General features: G+C 37.6%; 1 protein-coding gene across 1 annotated transcript in view; it reads right to left on the minus strand.

The window, feature by feature from the left end:
• Nucleotides 1-3,028: 3,028 nt before the first annotated feature.
• CFTR (CF transmembrane conductance regulator) overlaps nt 3,029-20,541 on the minus strand; it is a 163,127-nt gene continuing 145,614 nt past the window's right edge. Inside the window, exons 25-28 of the mRNA XM_029924496.1 lie at nt 15,754-15,843; nt 6,881-7,053; nt 6,180-6,285; nt 3,029-4,735 (exon numbers count right to left, since the gene is read on the minus strand). Coding sequence (XP_029780356.1) covers nt 4,535-4,735; nt 6,180-6,285; nt 6,881-7,053; nt 15,754-15,843 — 570 coding nt within the window. The 3' untranslated portion in view covers nt 3,029-4,534. The remainder of the gene's footprint in view (nt 4,736-6,179; nt 6,286-6,880; nt 7,054-15,753; nt 15,844-20,541) is intronic.

Genomic DNA, 20,541 nt, shown 5'->3' on the forward strand with positions numbered 1-20,541 from the left:
AATAAAGACCCAGAATACCCAACTCAATAATGAAGGAGAAGAAAGTCCAAGAATGGGCACAATTCAACTTCTACAAAGCAACAGTAACTAAGAGTATAGAATTGGTAAAAGAATATACAAATAATTTGATAAAACAGAATAGAGAGCCCAGAACTAGACCTACATAAATATAGTTAACTTACCTGTGACAATGAGGAAAGGCAATCCAATGAAGAAAAGATCGTTGTTGTTGTTGTTGTTGTTTCAATAAATGGTGTGAGAACACCTGGACATCTTCATGTCAAAAATTAATCTAGACACAGACCTTACACTCTTCACAAAAATTATCTCAAAATGGATCACAGACCTAAATGTAAAATACAGATCTATAAAATTTGAAAATAACATAGTAAAAAACCTAGACAACCTTGGATATGAAGATGACTTTTTAGATAAAACACCAAAGGTACAACCTGTGAAAGATTGATTGATAAGGTGGACTTCACTTAAATTAAAAACTTCTGCTCTGTAAAAGACAATGTTAAGAGAATAAAAAGACAAGCTAGAGAGTAGGAGTAAACATTTGCAAAAGACACATCTGATAAAAGTCAGTTATCCAAAATATAAAAAGAACTCTGCAAAATCATCAATAAGAAAACAAACCAATTAAAAAATGCACAGAAGACTGAACAGATATTCCACCAAAGAAGATATACAAATGGAAAATTAGCATACTAAAAGATATTTAACAGCGGTTGTCATCAGGGAAAAGCAAATTAAAGCAACAATGAGATACACTACACACGTATACTAGAATGGTCACGTTCCCAAACAGTGACAACCCAAAATGCTGGGGAGGGTGCAGAGAAGTAGGAACTGTACTACATCGCTGGTGGACACTTTGGAAGACAGTCTGATGATTTCTTACAAAACTAAACATAACTCTTACCATAAGATCCCTGGCATTTATCCAAAGGAGTTGAAAACTTGTGTACACACAAAATCCACACAAGGATCTTCATAGCAGCTTTATTAATACTGCCAAAACTGGGAGGCAACCAAGATGTCCTTCAGGAATATTATTCTGCACTAAAATGAGATATTAAGCCAGGAAAAGACAGGGCTTCCATGTCTTAAAAAGGAAATTTAAATGTGTATTATAAAAAGACTACATAATGTATGATTCCAACTATGAGGCATTCTAGAAAAGGCAAAACTATGGAATGAATAAAAAGATCAGTTGTTACCTGGGAGTAGGGGGAAGGAGCAGATAAATGAGGGTTCTCCAAAAGTGAAACTAATGTAAACCATGGAGTTTAGGTAACAATGATATGCTGATTGTGAAAAGTACCACTCTGGTTTGGAATGTTGACAGTGGGGTAGGCTATATGTATGGAAGTGCAGGGGGGTTACTGGGACTCTGTATTTTCTGCTCAATTTTGCTGTGACCTAAAAACTTCCCTACAATATAAGGTTTATTAATTTAAAAAAAAGGACAACTAGAATAATTAGAATAGAGCACATTTGAGACTGTCTTCTAGGGGTCACATATAAAAACAAACCTATCCAAATAAGGACAGACAAGGATGGAGGACTTAGTAGGGATCTACTTTCTATCTACCATATGCTGGCACCTGCATATTTTATGAAGACATTCTTCAAGGATGAAAGGGGTACCAGAGAAACCTCATCAACTAAAAACTGGGATTTAAACAAAGAAAAGCTACTCAGCTTCTAATATAGAAATACTATTTCCAAGGGGTCCCTGGGTGGCTCAGTCCATTGAGTGTCTGACTTTGGCTCAGGTCATGATCTCATGGTTCATGAATTTGAGCCCCACGTTGGGCTCTATGCTGATAGCTCAGAGCCTGCAGCCTGCTTTGGATTCTGTGTCTGTCTCTCTCTGCCCCTCCTCACTTGTGCGCATGCTCTCTCTCTCAAAAATAAATAAACATTGAAAACAGTCTTAAAAAAAATACTATTTCCCTTGGGGGCACCTGGGTAGCTAAAAGGGTTAAGCATCTAACTCTTTATTTCTGCTTAGGTCATGATCTCACATCAGTGAGATCTCTGCACTAACAGTGTGGAGCCTACTTGGGATCTTCTCTCTCCCTCTCTCTCTCTCTCTCTCTCTCTCTCTCGCTCTCTCTCTCTCTCTCTCTCCTCCTCCTCCCCTGCTCTCTCTTTCTCTCAGAATAAACAAACATTTAAAAAATCCTTGAAATACTATTTCCCTTGATGAAATTTTCTCATCAAGAGCTATCAGCTACCACTATTTAAAAAAGCTTTCAAATACGTGGACCTTTGCAGAATATATCTCTTTTTTTCTATATTAAATAGCCTCAACTTTAAAAACAAAAATAACCTCAAAAGAATCCTAATTCATGAAAGCAGGGACACAAAAAGATATTTGTACACCATGTTCATAAAAGCATTATTCAACAAAGTCAAAAGGTGGAGGCAACCTAAGTTGAATAAACAAAATGTGGTTTATACATATAATGGAATATTATAAACAATGAATAAACAAATGAATAAACAAAATGTGGTTTGTACATATAATGGAATATTACTCAACTTTAAAAAGTAAGAAAACTCTGACATGTTGAGCCTTGAAGACATTTTGAAAAGTGAAATAAACCAGTCACAAAAGGGCAAATAGCATATGAGTCTACTCAGACAAGGCACTTAGAGTAGTCACATTCAGAGACAGAAGGTGGAATGGAGGCTGCCTGAGGCTAGGAGGAGAGAAGAATAGGAAGATTTTGTTTAATGGGTACCGAGTTTCAGTTTTGCAAGATGAATTCTGTGGATAGATGGTGATGATATTTAAGGTCACTGAATTATACACTTAAAGACAGTCAAGTTTAGGTTATGTATATTTCACCACAATTTAAAAAAATAAATCATTTTTAAGAGTATTTTAACTCATGTGGGACCCTCAAGAAGCTGTATTTAAAGAAATGATTCATGTTTTGTGTTCCATGATAGTTAGAGACTGAAGATATCAGTGAGACATGATTAGCGAACACATCTGAAGACAGTGAAGTTTCACACAAATATACAGATTTTATTGGCACATGATATTTTCTTACAGTAATAAATAGAATGCAATCTTTATGGTTAATTTGGAGTTGGGAAGGCATGTGTCCTTGATAGGAGGAGATTTTGTGCTACCATTTTCTTTAGAACAGCGTCTAAGAGGGAATGTGTGTGCTGGGAGGGAATCATACAGGTGTGCAAATCTCTGTGAACCCTAATGCTTCTCTCTACACCATCAAGGTAATTCATAGACCCTGGTCAATATCCGCCAAGTTTTTTTTCCTCTTAAGTTTTAACATAATGTATCAAAAAAAAAGCTAGTGCCATAAAAAGTCAACATTTCAAATATAAAATTCTTTTAATACAAATATAATTCATATAATCATGTTAAAATACAGACATTTATATGAGTTTGAAATATTATCAAAATAAATACTTCCTAGAGAAATTTTATTTGCATCACAGAATTATAAAACAGAAGCATATAAAGTGAATTGATTGACTCTTCATGTGTCTTCCATTTTCTGACCTACTCAGTCTATACAGTAGGAAGTGAGTGGAGCTAGCCTGAAACTATGCAACATAACCCTATATATACCCACATCTTTGGATTTCATGTGTATCTACCCACAGCGCTGACAGCCTATCTGCCTATACACTCTCTTCCCAGAGCTTCTGGGGGGAGAAGGGTTTTCCTGCACCAATTTGCCATAAAGCATTTTTTCCAGCCATCCTCTGTTCAGAGGTCTTATGAGCTTGTTACTTTCTGGAAGCAGAAAAAGGTCATGTCAACTTCTACATCAAGGGAATTATCCTGCTACATGGGACTGTAACAGCTCTCTTCCCAGGTAAGGAATGTACTTTAATTGAATTATTTGGACTTTTGGTAGAATGGTGAGTGGTATTCACACAGATTCCCAGACGGGGAAGTTCTCTCTCCTGAAACCCAGATGTTACATGGTATGTATTTTGACAAGCTGATGTGTGACTCTTGGGGTATTCTAACATTTTCTTGGAAACAGGACCGTCTGAATACTTAACAGACAATATAGTGTTTTCAAATATCTTGGAAAGAGTACAGGAAAAGGGATATAAACTTATAGAAGCCACTAAAGTTTCCAGTTACCATTACTTAATCATATCTCTAAGTAGTGTGATTACAGTTCTTCTCCAATAATACGAATTAGCAAGTCTCACTAAACAGTAAGTTGGACGATGAGGCGGGCTGAGGCTGACAGCCACCTTTCCAATCACTACCCAAGGGAAAAGGTTTTTAAGAAGATCTGGCTTGCAAACACAAGTGGTAAATCTTCCAGGGTTTGGAGTACCTTTCACAAAATTTGCCCACTGCCAGGAAGCCACTTATCCAGACCCATCTGAGCATCCTTGTCTCCTCTTATCAAAAAATTTCCTTTTAAAGATAAACATTATTCATCCTAGTTTTCTGAGGCAGAAACTGTTTTCTCCTCCGATTTCATAAGCGAACATCCCATGCAACTATTTGTACTGCTCTCTAAAGTCTTGTTTCATGCACTTCTTCTTCCGTCTCCTCCTTCAGAGCAGTGATTTTGGATCGAGACTTGTGGCTGCTGGAGTTCCGGGTCGGGAAAACCCTGAGCCGGTCTGAGGGGCCGATGGCCTGGCGGAAGAGGCTCTTCTCACTCAGCAGCCTCTGGATGGAATCGTACTGCCGCACCTTGTTCTCCTCTATGACCTACGGAAGTGGCGTGAATGAGATCTCAGACAGAAGGCAGGGTGGACCAGAGCAAGGACAGAAACTGCCAGAGGCTTAGAGGAAGTGAAAAGCCACAATGAAAACAGAGTGTCCACAGGCTGTCAGTCTGAATAGTCAGGGATGTCTCCTTTCACTGTTGAGTCCTCCTGCTTTATGGAACTTCTCCCTTTGAAAAATTAGCTATAATTTTCTACTGAGCAGCTGGAAGATTTTTATGTTTTAATTAGCATAGTCCTGAGCAATGTGCTTCTTCAGAGAACTTGAAAGGAACTAACATTGCTTGCTAAGCCAGAATGACCTTTGATAGATCCTCATATATGACCTTAAAAATGAACATAGGGGCGCCTGGGTGTCTCAGTCAGTTAAGTGTCTGACTTCAGCTTAGGTCATGATCTCACGGTTAGTGAGTTCCAGCCCTGCATCAGGCTGTGTGCTGACAGCTTGAAGCCTGGAGCTTGCTTCAGAACTGTGTCTTTCCCATTCTTTCCGCCCTTCCCCCCTTTGTGCCCTATCTTTCTATCACACAAAAATAAATAAATGTTAAAAAGAACTAAAAAAAAAAAAGAAAGAAAGAATGTTAAGTCCATAGCATGACAAAGAGTTGAGCCTCTTCAACAAGGATCTTGAAGCTTAACAATTACAAATTGGTCAGGATGTGCCTCCCTCCCAAGTTCAAGTTGAGCAAATGCAAGGCCACAGGGTAGAAGGGCTTGACCCAATCTCTTGAACCTTACCATGGCAGGGCAAGAGGTTATGGGTCAGCCCCTAATTTGTCACTTGAAGCTTAGTAATAATAATGGTAATAACAATCCTTCAGTAAGAAAAGCATTTACCTCCAGGAGCCTCAAAAGCCTTAATGGAAATGACGTGATACATCATCCTCAGAACTTCCTTGTGACTAACCCCAAGGGAATTTGTAAACATGACTTGAAAGAATCTGTGACAGTTTTGAAAGCACAATTAAGGTGTTTGGGAGAGGCACTTACCTGAGCTTCAAATAATGATGAGAAGAATGAAATGAGTCTGTCAGCTATTGCATTAAAACCATACATCAGATTGCAAGGCAATCCAGGCCTGTCCTGGACCCCATCCAAGAGAGATTTAGTCATTAAAAGTATCAGGACTTAGACCTTATTATGACTTGATCCCCAAATAAAGGACTCAATGTACAGATGTTTCCATTTATTAATGTAACTTAGTATATGCTGCTATTTGAGGTTTACTGGATTCTAACCTCACCTCCTAGCTCAAATCGAAGTGAGAAATTTATGCAGCTATTTTGAGTTAAGCTGGATGACTGTGTGACACATATTTGAAGGAAGAACTTGTACATTGTTGTGTTGTGATTTGCAGGAACTCCCACATGAGATATTATCAAGAATTAAAGGAGAAATGAGATCTTAAACAAGTTGTCAACACTCACCAAAAATCGTTGACATTCCAACATAGCTTCTATCCTGTGTTCAGAGAGGATTACTGTGCAGTCTGCAAAGGCTTGTTTCAGTGTTCGTCGAATGATTTGGTATGTTCTAGAAGAGAAAGAAAACACCACATATAACATCACAGGAGGCTAATAATCTGTCTTTATCCTGGATGACATACCCACTATCCTACCAATTTAGTTCTTTAAATTACTTATCTTTCTTCGAATACTAATACTAATACTATAACATAATGCTGATACAGAGTTGACCACAATCAGCTTTTAAGTTTCCATAAATAAACAGGACAGATATTTTGAAGAAAATTTCATAAATAAGTACATTTTATTATCATGTGGAATCACTAGTGGTTCTTTTGTGCTATAAAAAATTCTTATCATATAAATGGCATAGAAAGGGAAATCCTAAGAATCAGATCATGCCTGTGTAACTAAGTATTTCATCATGTGTTGACAAGGAGAAGAGTTTGTATGAAATTCCAAAATTATACTCAGAAGAGAACACAGAGCTTTTTATACCAGGATATAAGCACTTGTGGTCACATCAAATAGTGACTTTTCCATGGGCAATTATTTCATATGTAGAGGAGGGTCCTCCACTTGCAGACATGACAGCCTAATAGGAATTGGTATCAGTATGAAGTAGGCCTCAAAGATTAAATAGTAGAAATTCTGAAACTCACATTGGATCCAAATGAGCACTAGGTTCATCAAGCAGTAAGATTTTTGCCTTACTGAGAACAGATCTGGCCAGGCACATCAACTGTTTGTGGCCATGGCTTAGGACACAACCCCCATCCACTAGGACGAAATCAAGCTTCCCAGGAAATTGCTCTATCACAGATCTGAGTCCAACCTACAGAAAAGAAAGAGGGAAAACACTGGATAATTTAGATACCACAAAGTTAAAGACACTCAAGAGGTTGACAATCTAAAAGGACACATGGCAGTCTGAAGTTTAAATTTCATATCGACAATCCACCACCCCTGCTATTGGGGTATGAAGGAAGCAAAGTCTACATATAACCTTGGAAGCTCTAAAGGATAAGCCTATGACTAGTTTCAGGTCTGTACTTAATTTAGGAAATTTTCAGTGAGGGCTTATTACGTATGTGCCAGGTACCCCTCATAGGGGTTGAAGAAATGATAAATGGCACATGGCCCCTGCAAGGCTCAGAATTTATAAAGACATATACAAATAATTACAATACAATTAAATACGTGCTAGAAAAGATAATAGTTATTAAACACAGTTATTTGCTCTATCATGACAGATTATTTTATTATACCTTCCATTCTCTACTGTCATAATAGTACATGAAATGTAGCAGAAAATAATCAATTGGGGAACTTCTTCAATTCATAAAAACTGATTTTAAGAAATGGATGAAACTATGAAGGAAAAAGAAGACTTACAGTAGTGGTATATTACTAGGAGATTTAAAGGTGCTTAGATATTGAGGTGGAATATGAGAGTTGTGTTAGGGCCAATGGTTTATTTTTTTCCAGCTAGACAGGAAATAATAAGGTGAAAATGCAACCAAGATATAGAAACAGATTCTTTCAAAATAAGACAAAAATGATTAACATTTTGGCTCTTATTCAGATAAATGTGCATTAACATTTATTTTTTGCCAAGTATTGCTGAGTGTTTAGGGCCTAAGAGATACATGGATGATGATGGCCCCCTACTCTTGGAGTCTGGGATTTTGTGTTGGGAAATAAGATATAATACTAATTATAATACAGGCAGAATGGGATAATGAAATTAGGAAAGATCCCCGAGTTCAGCGATGAACTCATAGATGGCCTATATCACCACGTTTGATCAGCAAATATTAACTATATGACCATGATATGTATTACAGATGATACTTCTTTCCTTGACTGGGTTCTCATTAAAGCAATTTCACTTTGCAAGAATTTATTAATTTTGAAAAGTTTCTGAAATGGTAAGGAATGTAAACATATTAATTAGACAAGGGGGACTGCTCTGCTATATCCTGGAAGACTCAAATGTAAAATTACTTTCAGCTCCAAGGATCCAAGAATGTGAATAAAGACACTGGGAAGACCTGTGTCCTTTCTTTCTGTCTTCACCCTTTTGCTTTTACTTGGCTTCAGCCTGGGAACCTGCTACATCTCTCGTATCACTTGCCTCCAGGATCTCCTTTAGCCTTATTCCATATCTACCCCTCTGTAGAAATCTCCAAAAGATTAGTGTGTATCTGTTGTCTCTGCTCCCTCACAACGCAGAACATTTTTTTCCTCTCTGAACATCTATCCCTTGGCTTATGAGAAACCACATACCCTCTGACCACTTATTATATCATATGTGGGAGCGCTCCCTCTTCCAGTCCCCTGAATATTAGTCTCCCTCACCCCTAACCCTCAAAACTCTCTTTCTGAGAACTCATCTATTCTTAGGGTATCAACTACCACTGAGAAGCTAATGGTTTTTAAATCTTTATGTCTAGCCCCAGACATCTTGCAAATATTTCTTACACCCTTCTCCTTGCTAACCCCACTGTGGTGGCCATCATTACTTCTTAAGCTTCAAACTGTAAATCCCAAGTGGTTCAGTTTGTCAACTAACCACATGAACACCCCAGGGATCCTTCTAAAATATGGGTTTGGCCATCTCATTCCCATTTGAAATCCCTTCTTGACAGAATAAATGTGAGCTCTCACATGACACAACAGGCATCCAGACTTGAGTCTTCTCCACGCCGCTTCCAGGAGCACCAAACAGCTTGTAGTTCCCTTTAGACCCTGACAGACCCTCCTGAACATCCCTGATCATCCTGTATGTAGTCAGGCACGTAGCCATGCCAGCCTTTGTGGAAGTGACCCCTGTTACACTGCCTCTGTGCTCTTTAGCCCTATGGGTGCCCAGTGCCTATACGGGACACACTGTCAGCCTTTACATAGTCATTTATTTGTTCAACAAATATGTACTGAGTTCCTATAATACTGGCCAAAAAAATAAAAAATAAAAACAAACAAACAAAAATCCAAACATAGTTTTGATTAATTCAAACATGAATCCAAACTTAAGAATGACCAATGATAAATGAACGAGAGCTGATTTTGTCCCACCACTATAGAGTACAGTCGAAGACTAGACACTTTCCCTGTGTGCTTTTGTTTTCTCATCTTGACAACTATAAAATAAAAGTATAAAATTAAAAGTTTCCCTTTTTTAAAAAGGTTGAAATAAGACCCAAACCTAGTTTGAACTGACCCCAAAACCTCTCATCTTTTTTTTTTTTAAGAGAGAGAGAGTGCATGTGTGCAGGCGGGGGAGGGGCAGAGGGAGACAGAGGGTGAGACTCTTAAGCACACTCCATGCTCTGTGTAGAGCCTGATGACATGGGGCTAGATCTCACAAACTGTAAGATCATGACCTGTGCTGAAATCAAGAGTTGGATGCTTAAATGACTGAACCACCCATGTACCTCTAAAATTAGAGTTTCTTAATACAGATAAGGATTTTTTAAAATTTCAAGTCATATTAACCATCAAGAAAAGCACAGATTACATATATATTAACAAGACTGAGTGAGGTGATCATTTCACATTGCGTACAATCAAGTCACTATATTGTACACTTGAAACTAATACAGTGTTATATGTCAATACACTTCAAATAAAAAAAGAAAAGCACTGATTAAAGATTGGGGCTCTGAAGTCAAACAAAAGTGGCTTTGAACCTGTACTTCACCACCCATTTGCTGATGCTATCAGGTGTGTTACTGTAAGTCTCATTTACCTCACTTGAAAGAAATGAGGAAATTAATAGGGTAGACTTCAAAGGACTGTAATGAGGATTAAATGAGATAATTTGTGGGAAAAGGTTGCTACAGAACATAGTACAAGGTAAGTACCTAATCCATGCTATTAGTTGTGTCAGAACTTGGGAAATCCCAAGGACATGGACCTGGTCACTGAAACACTACCCTGGTATGATGACAAGATTAGTTTGATATGTCACAAACCAAAATTTGTAAGATGTTCCCTTCGCAAGCTGCCTTGGGAAGTAAGTTAGCAGGAAGTACTGCAATACTATTAATTTATATCATACCTCTAATAATGAAGTTAAGATTTTGGTAAAAAGGTAGTGGCATGTACAGTATTCTCCTCTAGATCCACACCAATCAAACACTAATTTCCCAACCACCTTACTATATTACATTTTGCATGTGCTTTCTCTCAACGGAAACTATTTTTAAGTAAATAATTAAGTACTTAAATATTTGTCAATGTTTGGAGAACATTATAAAAATAAAAGAGTGAGATGGTATATTTTGCAATATTTCTATCTCAATGTTTTATTCACTATCAAAGATAGTAAAAAAAAGTTTTTAAAATCATATTCACTAGAGAAACATCAATGTGACTTAGTAAAACTTTAGGTTTTCAAGTAAGTGAACATTGAACACATTCATCAAGTATCTATTTCCTGCCGGATATTGTCAGAGGTTTGGGGGAGAAAATGGGAAGCAAGAAAGACTAATAACTGTTGTTTAAAAGATACAAAGTTATTATTATAACTTTATGTGTAACCAACTTTACATGATGGTACGAATGGCTTAAATTAGCCTCCTGATTATCTGAATGTAAACGACTGCTCAGTCCTGCATTCTGTAATAGACTTTTAATGGGGGCTTATTACATTCTAGGTGCTATGGCAGACCTGGGGATTCCAAGATGAGTAACACCAGGCTCGGTCTTGAAGAAGAAACTCATGGTCCAGATGTGGAAAAAAATAGGAGGTGAGAAAGTACTGTTCAAAGAGTTATAAGAAAAAAAAAGACTGAAACAGTAATTGTTGATTTATCAGAATTCTTTATATGTTAATGTATATACATTAATATCTATTTATATATTCTAAATGTTATTTATATATGTATCACAAATTATTTTTCAGTATATTAAAAATGAATATACATTTCAGCTTATCTCTGTCCAAACTAAGGTAAATTAAAATTTGCTAGAATCTAAATGTTTCTAATTATTTTTATTCCAACTTGGCATGAAAAACAAATAAAAGCATCAATAGTTTGTGGATATGAAGAACTTTACAACAAAAGAATTTGCCAGGCTTATGCAGTTGAGTTGATCAATCATATATATTTACAAAGAAAAAAAATTTGGTTTGTGACATATCAAACAAAAAAGATTATTAGAGTCTATAAAGGACCAGACATTCTCTTCAAAATGTTGACTTTTGCTATTGCACTCTGGAATGTCATTATGGAGCAAGAGTTTGCTCTTGTGACAAGAAAACATGGGAACAAACCCAGAAAAGTAAATTGTGGTTGGACTGCTTATCCATCGCAGGCAATTGTAAAAATAGACCCTCTCAACTCCTTTAGACACTTCTTGCTACTCTGCACGTTTTCCAGGGCAGATTTTCAACTTAAAAGGACACTGTTTCCACTATTTAGCTTGCTCTTTAAAATTTTTTAAGTGAGTTAGTTTACTTATTTATTTATTTATTTATTGAGAGAGGATGAATGGGGGAGGGGCAGAGAAAGAGAGAAAGAGAGAGGAATAGAGAGAGAATTCCAAGCAGACTCTGCACTGTCAGCATGGAGTCAGATTCAGGGCTTGAACTCATGAACCAAAATGAAGAGTCAGACGCTTAACTGACTGAGCCACCCAAGAGCCCCTACTTTGCTCTTTAAAATAATTTACTGGGCTGCCTGGGTGGCTCAGTTGGTTAAGGGGCCAACATTGGCTCAGGTCATGATTTCGCGGTTTGTGAGTTTGTCCCCCGCTTCAGGCTCTGTGCTGACAGCTCAGAGCCTGGAGCCTGCTTCACATTCTGTGTCTCCCTCTCTCTCTGCCCTTCCCCTGCTCTTTCTCTGTATCTCTGTTTTTCAAAAATAAACAAATGTTAAAAATTTTTAAAAATAACTTACCTATCAATGTGTTAGGAAGGGAATTATTTTATAAGTTATCTATAAAGCAAACAATTACCAAAAAACCTTCATTCTAAAAGCAATAGATGCATAGCTTAGACCATGCATAACTGAGAAAGCTCACCACAGTAAAAGCCTGTGAACCAGAAGTCAAAGTTGTGTACCAATCAGAAGGCTATCTTCATGATAGATCACACATGAATCATGTTTATTCACTTAAATGAATTGAATTCATTTAAAAAATGAATTAAGTCATTTCTTTATTCAATCAATCAATATTTATTGACCACCATCCACACTGCAACACTAATGTAAGCACTAGAAATACTGCAGTGAATGGGACATCATCCCTGTCCTCAAGGGACTTAAAACCTGATGGGGGACATGAGCAAGTTAGGGCTGTAGGTATAGGGACACATCTAGGAGGTGTGGAGCATCAGAGCGGTGTCTGCAAGAAGAAACCAAATGAGTAGGAGAGGAAGTAAAGGGCTGGCAGGGTTTCCTGTACAGAGAACAGCATGAGAAAAAGCCTCTGGAGAACAGAGAGCACATAATGCTTTAGAGGAACTGGATCATAGTAAGCAGGGGGAGGCTAGGGCATGATTTTCAAGAGGCAAGCAAAGATCAAAGCACGAAGGACCTTGGAAGCCACCTTATGCAGTGTGGACTCTGTCTAAAGGAGAGTAAAGAGCCACAGGAAGGAGAGAAATGAGCAATTGGGTACCGGGTTAAGAAGGATCACCAGAGCTCCAAAGAGCAGAATGAATTATAGGAAGCCCATGAGAGGGAAACCAGCTAGGAGCCTAAACAATCATGTGAGAGTTAGTAGTGGTGTTAGATGGGGATGGAAACATTCTAGATATTTGCAGGAGACAGCACTGACAGGACTTAATAGGTGGAGACAGGTGAAGAAATTGGGAGTCAAGAATAAGTTCCAGGTATTGGCTTTGGGCAACTAGAGGGTGCTTATGCCATTTGCTGGAATTAGGAACACAGGACATTGTATGCATGGGGGAGATAAAGTAACATAAAAACAAGGTGCTTGTCCATGCTGAGATGTCAGGTATGGAACTGACAGGCAGATTTGGGAGTCATCAGTATATAGGTATTAGTTAGAGCCAAGAGGTTGCATCAAATTTCCCAGGAAGAATGAGTATAATAGGACAAAATTAGTATTCTATCAAACATCAACATTTAAGAGAAGGCCAGGTGAAGACTGAATAGAAAGAGCATCATAATAGCTAACAGTCAATTAATGCCTACTATTTGCCAGGAACCATGCTTGCCAATTATGTGTGAAAGTCTGAAAAGTTACAATAACTCTACTAATTTATGGAGCCACAATGTTAGGCATCATTTTTTTTTTCCCACTGGGATTCAGTCTCTTGAAACTCTCTTTGGTCTACACGGTAGATAAAGTCAGTGCTCCTGGGGAGAAGCTATCTGGCCCTAAGTCATTTGGGGATAGGAAAATTACACCATCTCAGTTCTAGGTTTCTTAAATAGAAACTCTCTTTCCTTCCTTTGGACTTGCTTTAAATTCATCCATTGAACGATGCAGCTCAGCATGCCTAGAGCACAAAGGGAAAGGAGGTTGTTTGTGCTAGCTTGGCTTCTAAGTCTTAGAACTAGTAACTAGGCACAATTGTCATGGCTTCACAAAATCTAAAGATCAGAAAGAAAGAGGTTTCACACTGGAGCACGGGGCCAAATGCAAGGTAGGAATAAAGTGTATCTTGGCCTGATGTTGTCATCACGTGTACTTCTGATTTTTATCTGGAGGAAAGGGGAATTATGAAGGAGGCACTGTTGAGATAAGATTCAGGCATTTGGCTATCTGTTCCTTTCCCTCTATTGACACAAGTCACACCAAGGTCACAGATAGGACTAGATGAGATGCCATTTGTCCTGGTTTGCCCCAAGACAATACTGGTTTATGTCTTTTTGTGCTAGTATCCTGTCCAGTTTAGAAACTGACATACCCCAAAATGTTCCTGTTTGAGTAAATTATATGATCAACCATGCAGTGAAACAAAAGCCTAGAACTTGTAACTTTTAAACTAATGCTTTTCTGCTTATCTGCTTCTGTAGGCTGTTGCATATTGTACGCTATCTGTGGGCCTCCTCAACAGAAAGTTATCATTACTACTCAAAGCACATGCTATGGAGCATCATTATCTCCATTTATAAATAGCATGGTATTTTTTTAATCAGTAAAAAAAATCAATAAATACGAGTTGATCAAATGAAAATATAGACAGAGAAAATGTATGGATTATATTGTTGTTTAAAATGTTAAGCATGTCTTCTAAAATTTCAGATTACTTTTATGATCCTGATTTCCTGTAAATTTTATTGTGACTTGGCAGTAGTTGCAGATTTTATAAAGCCTAACGTCTTTCTTCCCCAGTTTCTGTCCCACCACACTGTGTTCCTATAGCTTATTCTCTGAAGTCACATCAAAGCTCCTAAAATGTGTCACTTGCAATTTAGTTAATGTTTTCTTTAAAACCCTTGTTTGTTGGGTAATAAGGAAACTTTGATAATAAAAATAGTTAATCTAAGTGTATTTTATGAGGAGCATACAAAGGCTGGGCACTCAGTGGGTAACTGTTTAACACTTAGAAGCATGTCAGACCTGGCAACATCTGCTCTGAAGGGAGGCACAAAAGGGAAGAACATTTGGTATAAACAGAATTGGGCTACAATAAAAACTAAAACTACGGGAAATACTGGAATAAAGTCTCTAAGAAGACCTTTGAATCTCAATGTTCTGGGGCCCCAAAATTACAGTCTGCCACCAACGAGGCCTTTGGACATAAACCTCAAATTTAATGAAACAGAACAGTTTATATTCCCTCTTTCTTTCATATAATACCTCTATGTTCCAGAATGGTTACCTCTTAAACAAGAATTTCACTCCCTGTACCCTACATTCTTCCATATGGTGCCTTAAACTATAATGAACCACCTACTGGGTAAATACAGGTTATTATCTAGAAATTTTTGTTCCATTTTAATTCATGTATTTCCTATGTGGTCCTATTGACCTCAAGGTGCCACATCTTGGTCATGTAACTTTTTGCCTGGAAAGGCTCACAGCCACATCCCCCTGAAAGCAACTGATTCCTGGTGATTTCTAGAGAAGATGGCCATTTGCAGGTGCTCCAGAAGGACCATTATCTATCTCTCTGTGCTAAACCCCTGCTTCCTAGAGAAGTATATCATATCAAAAACAAAAGCTTCTCCTTGTGCTGGGAATGCTTTCAGAACCCAGACTGAAAGTGGATGAGACGGTACAGAGAGATGACCCTTTGAATCACAACTAGGCCTGGTGCCCTGTCAGGTGACTGGATCTCTCCCAGTTTGTGTATCATTGCTATACACTGGTAGGGAAGGAGGCAAAAGAAATGCTATCTCTGGAGCCCGTGACTTGGGAGACTCGCCACAGAGGAAGGGGTAGGTCTAGTCCAAAATACTGGGGGCTCCAGATATGTTATTGTTTTCCACTGTAAAGTTATACACACACACACATGCACAAAGATAAGTATGTAAAACTATCTCAGCTATGACAACCACTCTTGTGTATAAGTTACCTTTTTCAAAATTATTTCAGTTAGCATCCTTACCTCATCTGCAACTTTCCATATTTCTTGATCATTCCACTGTCCATAGGGATCCAAGTTTTTTCTAAATGTTCCAGAAAATATAAATACTTTCTATAGCAATAAAGAGAAAAAAGAGGAAAGTATGAATAACCTAAATATCTTTGCATGTTTCTTTTTTTTCTAATTTTTTAAAAAGTGTTTATTCAGTTTTTAGAGACAGAGAGTGTGAGTGAGGGAGGGGCAGAGAGAAAGGGTGACAAAGAATCTAAAGCAGGCTCCAGGCTCTGAGCTGTCAGCACAGAGCCAGACGCGGGGTTCAAACTCAAACTGTAAGGTCATGACCTGAGCTGAAGTTGGCCGCCCAACTGACTGAGCCACCCAGGTGTCCCATCTTTGCATGTTTCTATTATTTTATTGCAAAATACTTCAAGCAGAAAAAAATACTTAAAATGACAACAAGTGTCCAATGTACTTACCATCTAGTTTTCTTAAATTTTAAAATTTTAACATAGTTGCTTTGCATCTTCTTTAAAGAAATAAAACATTATAGCTACGTTAGAAGTCCTGTCTGAACACTTATCTAATCCCAACATCCTTAGGTTAAAGAAACTGAGACCATTAAAAGTTGTGGGAAATTAAAACTGATTTATTCTAGCACTTCTCTTTATCATGAGCAAATATAAAATTTAACAGTTAAAAATTATGTTTATGAGTTATAAATAACTTGTTAGAACAAATTCCTATTTTATTCATGTATTTTCCTCAGATTCCTTGGGTAAGCCTAGCCTCCTACAGGGTTTTGAGATTTTATGAATTTATTTACAGACACTTACTTAAACACACATGTCCATGTGGCCTATAAACCAAGGCACACCTCTACTTGTGCGACCAGGAGAAAGCCACTACTTAGACATCAGTGAAAAAGTGGAAATCAAATATTTGTTTAACTGAACGCACATAGCGAATGAGGTGGATCCTGCTGATATAACAAAATTACAATCTAATTCCTTGCAAGGAGTATTGTACAACTATCACTCTGAGACACTCTTCTGCCAAATCAATGTCTACTTGGGTCTGCCTGTGTGGTTAAAAAATGTGTTTTAAAAAGAAAATGACTGTCCCACTGAGAAGTGTTGATGCAGCAGTACTACTAATACTTCCTCCTCTCTGCGCAGGTGGGTGAACTGAAAAATAGTCTTGATGTTAACATTCAGAATAATGTTTTTCCTTTGCCGTTTTCTTTTGCCTTTGGTTAACATCCAGTAAAGAGAATGAAGAACTAAATGTCCTGAAGTCTGAGTTTTCACAAATAGCCTCACACTGAGAAAGAAAGTTCAGTGCCTCTGTGACCTATAAGGAAATGGACAAGACAGGTGGGCTCCAGATTAATGGTGTCTGTGCCCCTTGGCAGAACGAGAGTATTCCCACTGTGGCAGCCAAGTTCAAAGAGGATCACATCAGAGACCTCATTCTCCAGGGCAAAATTTATGGCTTAAAGAACAAAGTTGTACCAATATCTCAGGAACTTTCTTATGAGAGCAACAAGAAGACTTATGCTGTATTTCTTAACCTGCATCAAAATCATCTTCCTTAGGGGCACTTATAATGCTTTACAGAAGTGGATAGAAGGAGAAAATTATATGACTCATAAGATATGATGGATATATTTGTGCATTGTTCTACAAGCTTCCCAGAAAGTGAAAGTCATGTCCAAATAAGCTAAAGGAAGTAGACAAAGTATTATCAGGGAATTCTGATAAACTAAGAATTGGCTCTGAAAATCCAAATCAATTCATTATATAAACAACTTGATTTAGTACCTGAAGTTCAAAGGTTTATTAAGGGAATTTTGCTATTTACTATTCCTATACATTTTTCTTTTAATATTGTGGTTCTTTATATAAAAAGTTTCTAGCATTACCCAGAAAGACAGGAAATAACTGTGAAGGTTTACCAAGTATCAGACAATGTATTATACGCTGTTGAGAAGTTACCTCCACTGGAAACCAAGCAGCTAGAACACAGAGCTTCATTTTATGTCAGGTTTACCATATGCCAGGTAAGGATCTCTACATGTATTAACTCTTTTCACTTTCACATCAGCCTAATGAAATAAATTCTATTATTTCACATGAAGAAATCACAGCTGGGAGAAGTTAAGTGACTTTTCCAACATCGTTTACCTGGATTCAAACCCAAGGGTGTTTGTTTCCAAATCTGTTCCGTATCACTACAGGAAAATGTCTCAAGTTCTATGCTGACCAATTTTTATTCCTGATCTGGAGCTCAGGAATGATTAAGGTTGAGCAGAAGCAGCCCAATGGGTCTGTAAAGAGGCGATCAGTCTCAGAAGTATAGTCTTTAAGTATTGCTAGCCATCTCGTGGCCAGAGGCTCAGTTCCTGCACTGTGAATGGACAGGTTTGCTTCCTCTTCCTAGGCAGAGCCTGAATTGAAGGGTTTTATATGGGCTACAGTGTCTTTGTAACCTTCAAGGATGTGGACACATCCGGTGGAACAAGACAACTGGAATTTTACCTTGGCCAAATCTAGTTATTTCTCCAGCCCTACTGCTACCTTGTGATTCAAAACACCAACCTCTCTCTGGAACACCATGAGGGCCCCTAACTGATACCTTTCTTCTCACTCTTGCCTCTTTCCCAGTCTACTTTTAATTAGCAACCAAAGCAATTGCTACACATATAAACTGGATTATGTTGTTAACCTTTTAAAAAGCCTCTGGCTTTCCATTATGCTTACGGCAAAATGTAAAATACTTAAGATGTAGGGTCCTACATGCTTTAGCCCCTTCTACTTCTTTGGGATCACTTAGTGCCCTACTCTACCCCCTTCCTTTTCATCCCAGCCACATGGCTTTATTTCACTTCCCCAGTTTCTTTACACATTCTTTCTTCCTGCCTAAGAATCTCATCTTCGACATTCTTTACATGGCCAATTACATTCTTCGGGCCTCCAGTTAAACATCAGTTCCTCAGAGTCATCTATCCTGATCCTCAAAACCAAACAAGGTACCCAAAAATGATACATAATACATGTATTCTACTTCCAGAGCTTTACTTCCAAGTAAAAAATATAAAAACATCACTCAATATATTATTTTTCTTCATTTCAGAAGAAGAGCTACTACAACCAATAGTCTTTAAGAGAATAATACTAACTACCCATTAAACTTTGATCTTTCTATATAACTGCTTGAGAAATGGTACACCTGATTTTTCTCATAATAGCTTAATAATTTATATTAATACTTATCAATTGTATAGCAATATGTTACACGTTAATTTTATTTAAAATAGATATATGTTCCAAATTGTGAAAAAAGAAAGCTGTAGAAATTGAAAAAATGTGGAAATGCAAAAATCTTAGTGTATGGATTTGATACTACTCTGAAATTCTGTAGGTCTTTTGTTTACAGTTTACTGTCTAGCATTCAAGTAATGCCTTAATTTTAATTAAAAAAATCAGCTGAATGTACTGGTTCAGTTAGAATAAAATTTCATACAATTCACTAAACATTTCATTCCTGTCTTATAAATAGTATCTCTTCCTTTCAGAGGCACCAGCAGGTGTCTTAGTTCTGTTTTCTAAACTGTTTGAAGTTTCCACAAAGGCATCTCTAAAGCTGAGAGGTCCTTGGAGGTCACCCATGTCCTCTTCCCTGGTTTACAAATGAAACAGCCAAGCCCAGAGAAGTGATGTGGCCTGGTCAAGGTGACACAGACGTATTGTACAGCAAAAAATAGACCTGGAACTAAAAATCACAATGATCCTCTCTTTTAAGAAACTGTTCGCCAATAGGAAAATGAGGATGTGCAAATATTTGATATTTATTCAATGTCAGGTATGTATGGCACAAAGAACAACTATTGGGACTCAAGGAAGAATAAAGAGAGCACCATTGTTCACCAGCTGACTAATCTCTTTCCTAAAGCTGATTCCTCAGCTCCTCGACTCAGTGCAGATGGCTGAACCTACGTAGGGTGCTCATCTATAATTCTATTAAAATGTGGCCCCAATGATTAGAAGCATCACAGTGGCTATGATCTTACCTTATAGCAATGCCTTCAAGATTGTATTATAAGTTGAACCTATAATACAAATCCATCCAACTTGAACAAATCAAGATTCTAAGGCTGTATTATAGAATGCCTAAAAATAAGTGCTCTTTGGCTTTTAAGAATATCTATTAATGAGAAGAAGGTGAATGAAGTATTAGTCAAAAATACTTAAGATTTAGGATAGAGACTAATTTTATAATGTTAATGTACATATCATTTATTAGTATGTAAATGACTGCATGTCAGATGTTCAAATATTTGAATCCTGTAAAGTCATTTTATGTTGCACAACCTTTTATACCACAACTTTCTAGGATACACTTTTTTACAGACAGTATTTTAAAAAATGATTTCCAGGTCTGACAAAATTGTTAAAAATTACAAATTTTTCGGCTCAGATACAGTAAAGTTGTGTTGTACTAATATCCATACTAGTTAATTTTCTCTTAATTTTTTTAAATGTCTATTTATTTTTGAGACAGAGAGAGAGAAAGAGCATGAGCATGAGCAAGGGAGGGGTAGAGAGAGGGAGACACAGAACCCAAGCAGGCTCCAGGCTCTGAGCTGTCAGCACAGAGCCAGATGCAGGGATTGAACCCACTAACCATGAGATCATGACCTGAGCTGAAGTCGGGTGCCTAACTGACTGAGCTACCCAGCTGCCCCTTTTGCTTATTTCTTTTCCTAAGCAAACTCTACCAAAATGGGGCTCAGACTCAGGACCCTAAGAT

The sequence above is a fragment of the Suricata suricatta genome, chromosome 2 (genome assembly GCF_006229205.1).
Source record: "Suricata suricatta isolate VVHF042 chromosome 2, meerkat_22Aug2017_6uvM2_HiC, whole genome shotgun sequence".
Taxonomy (NCBI): domain Eukaryota; kingdom Metazoa; phylum Chordata; class Mammalia; order Carnivora; family Herpestidae; genus Suricata; species Suricata suricatta.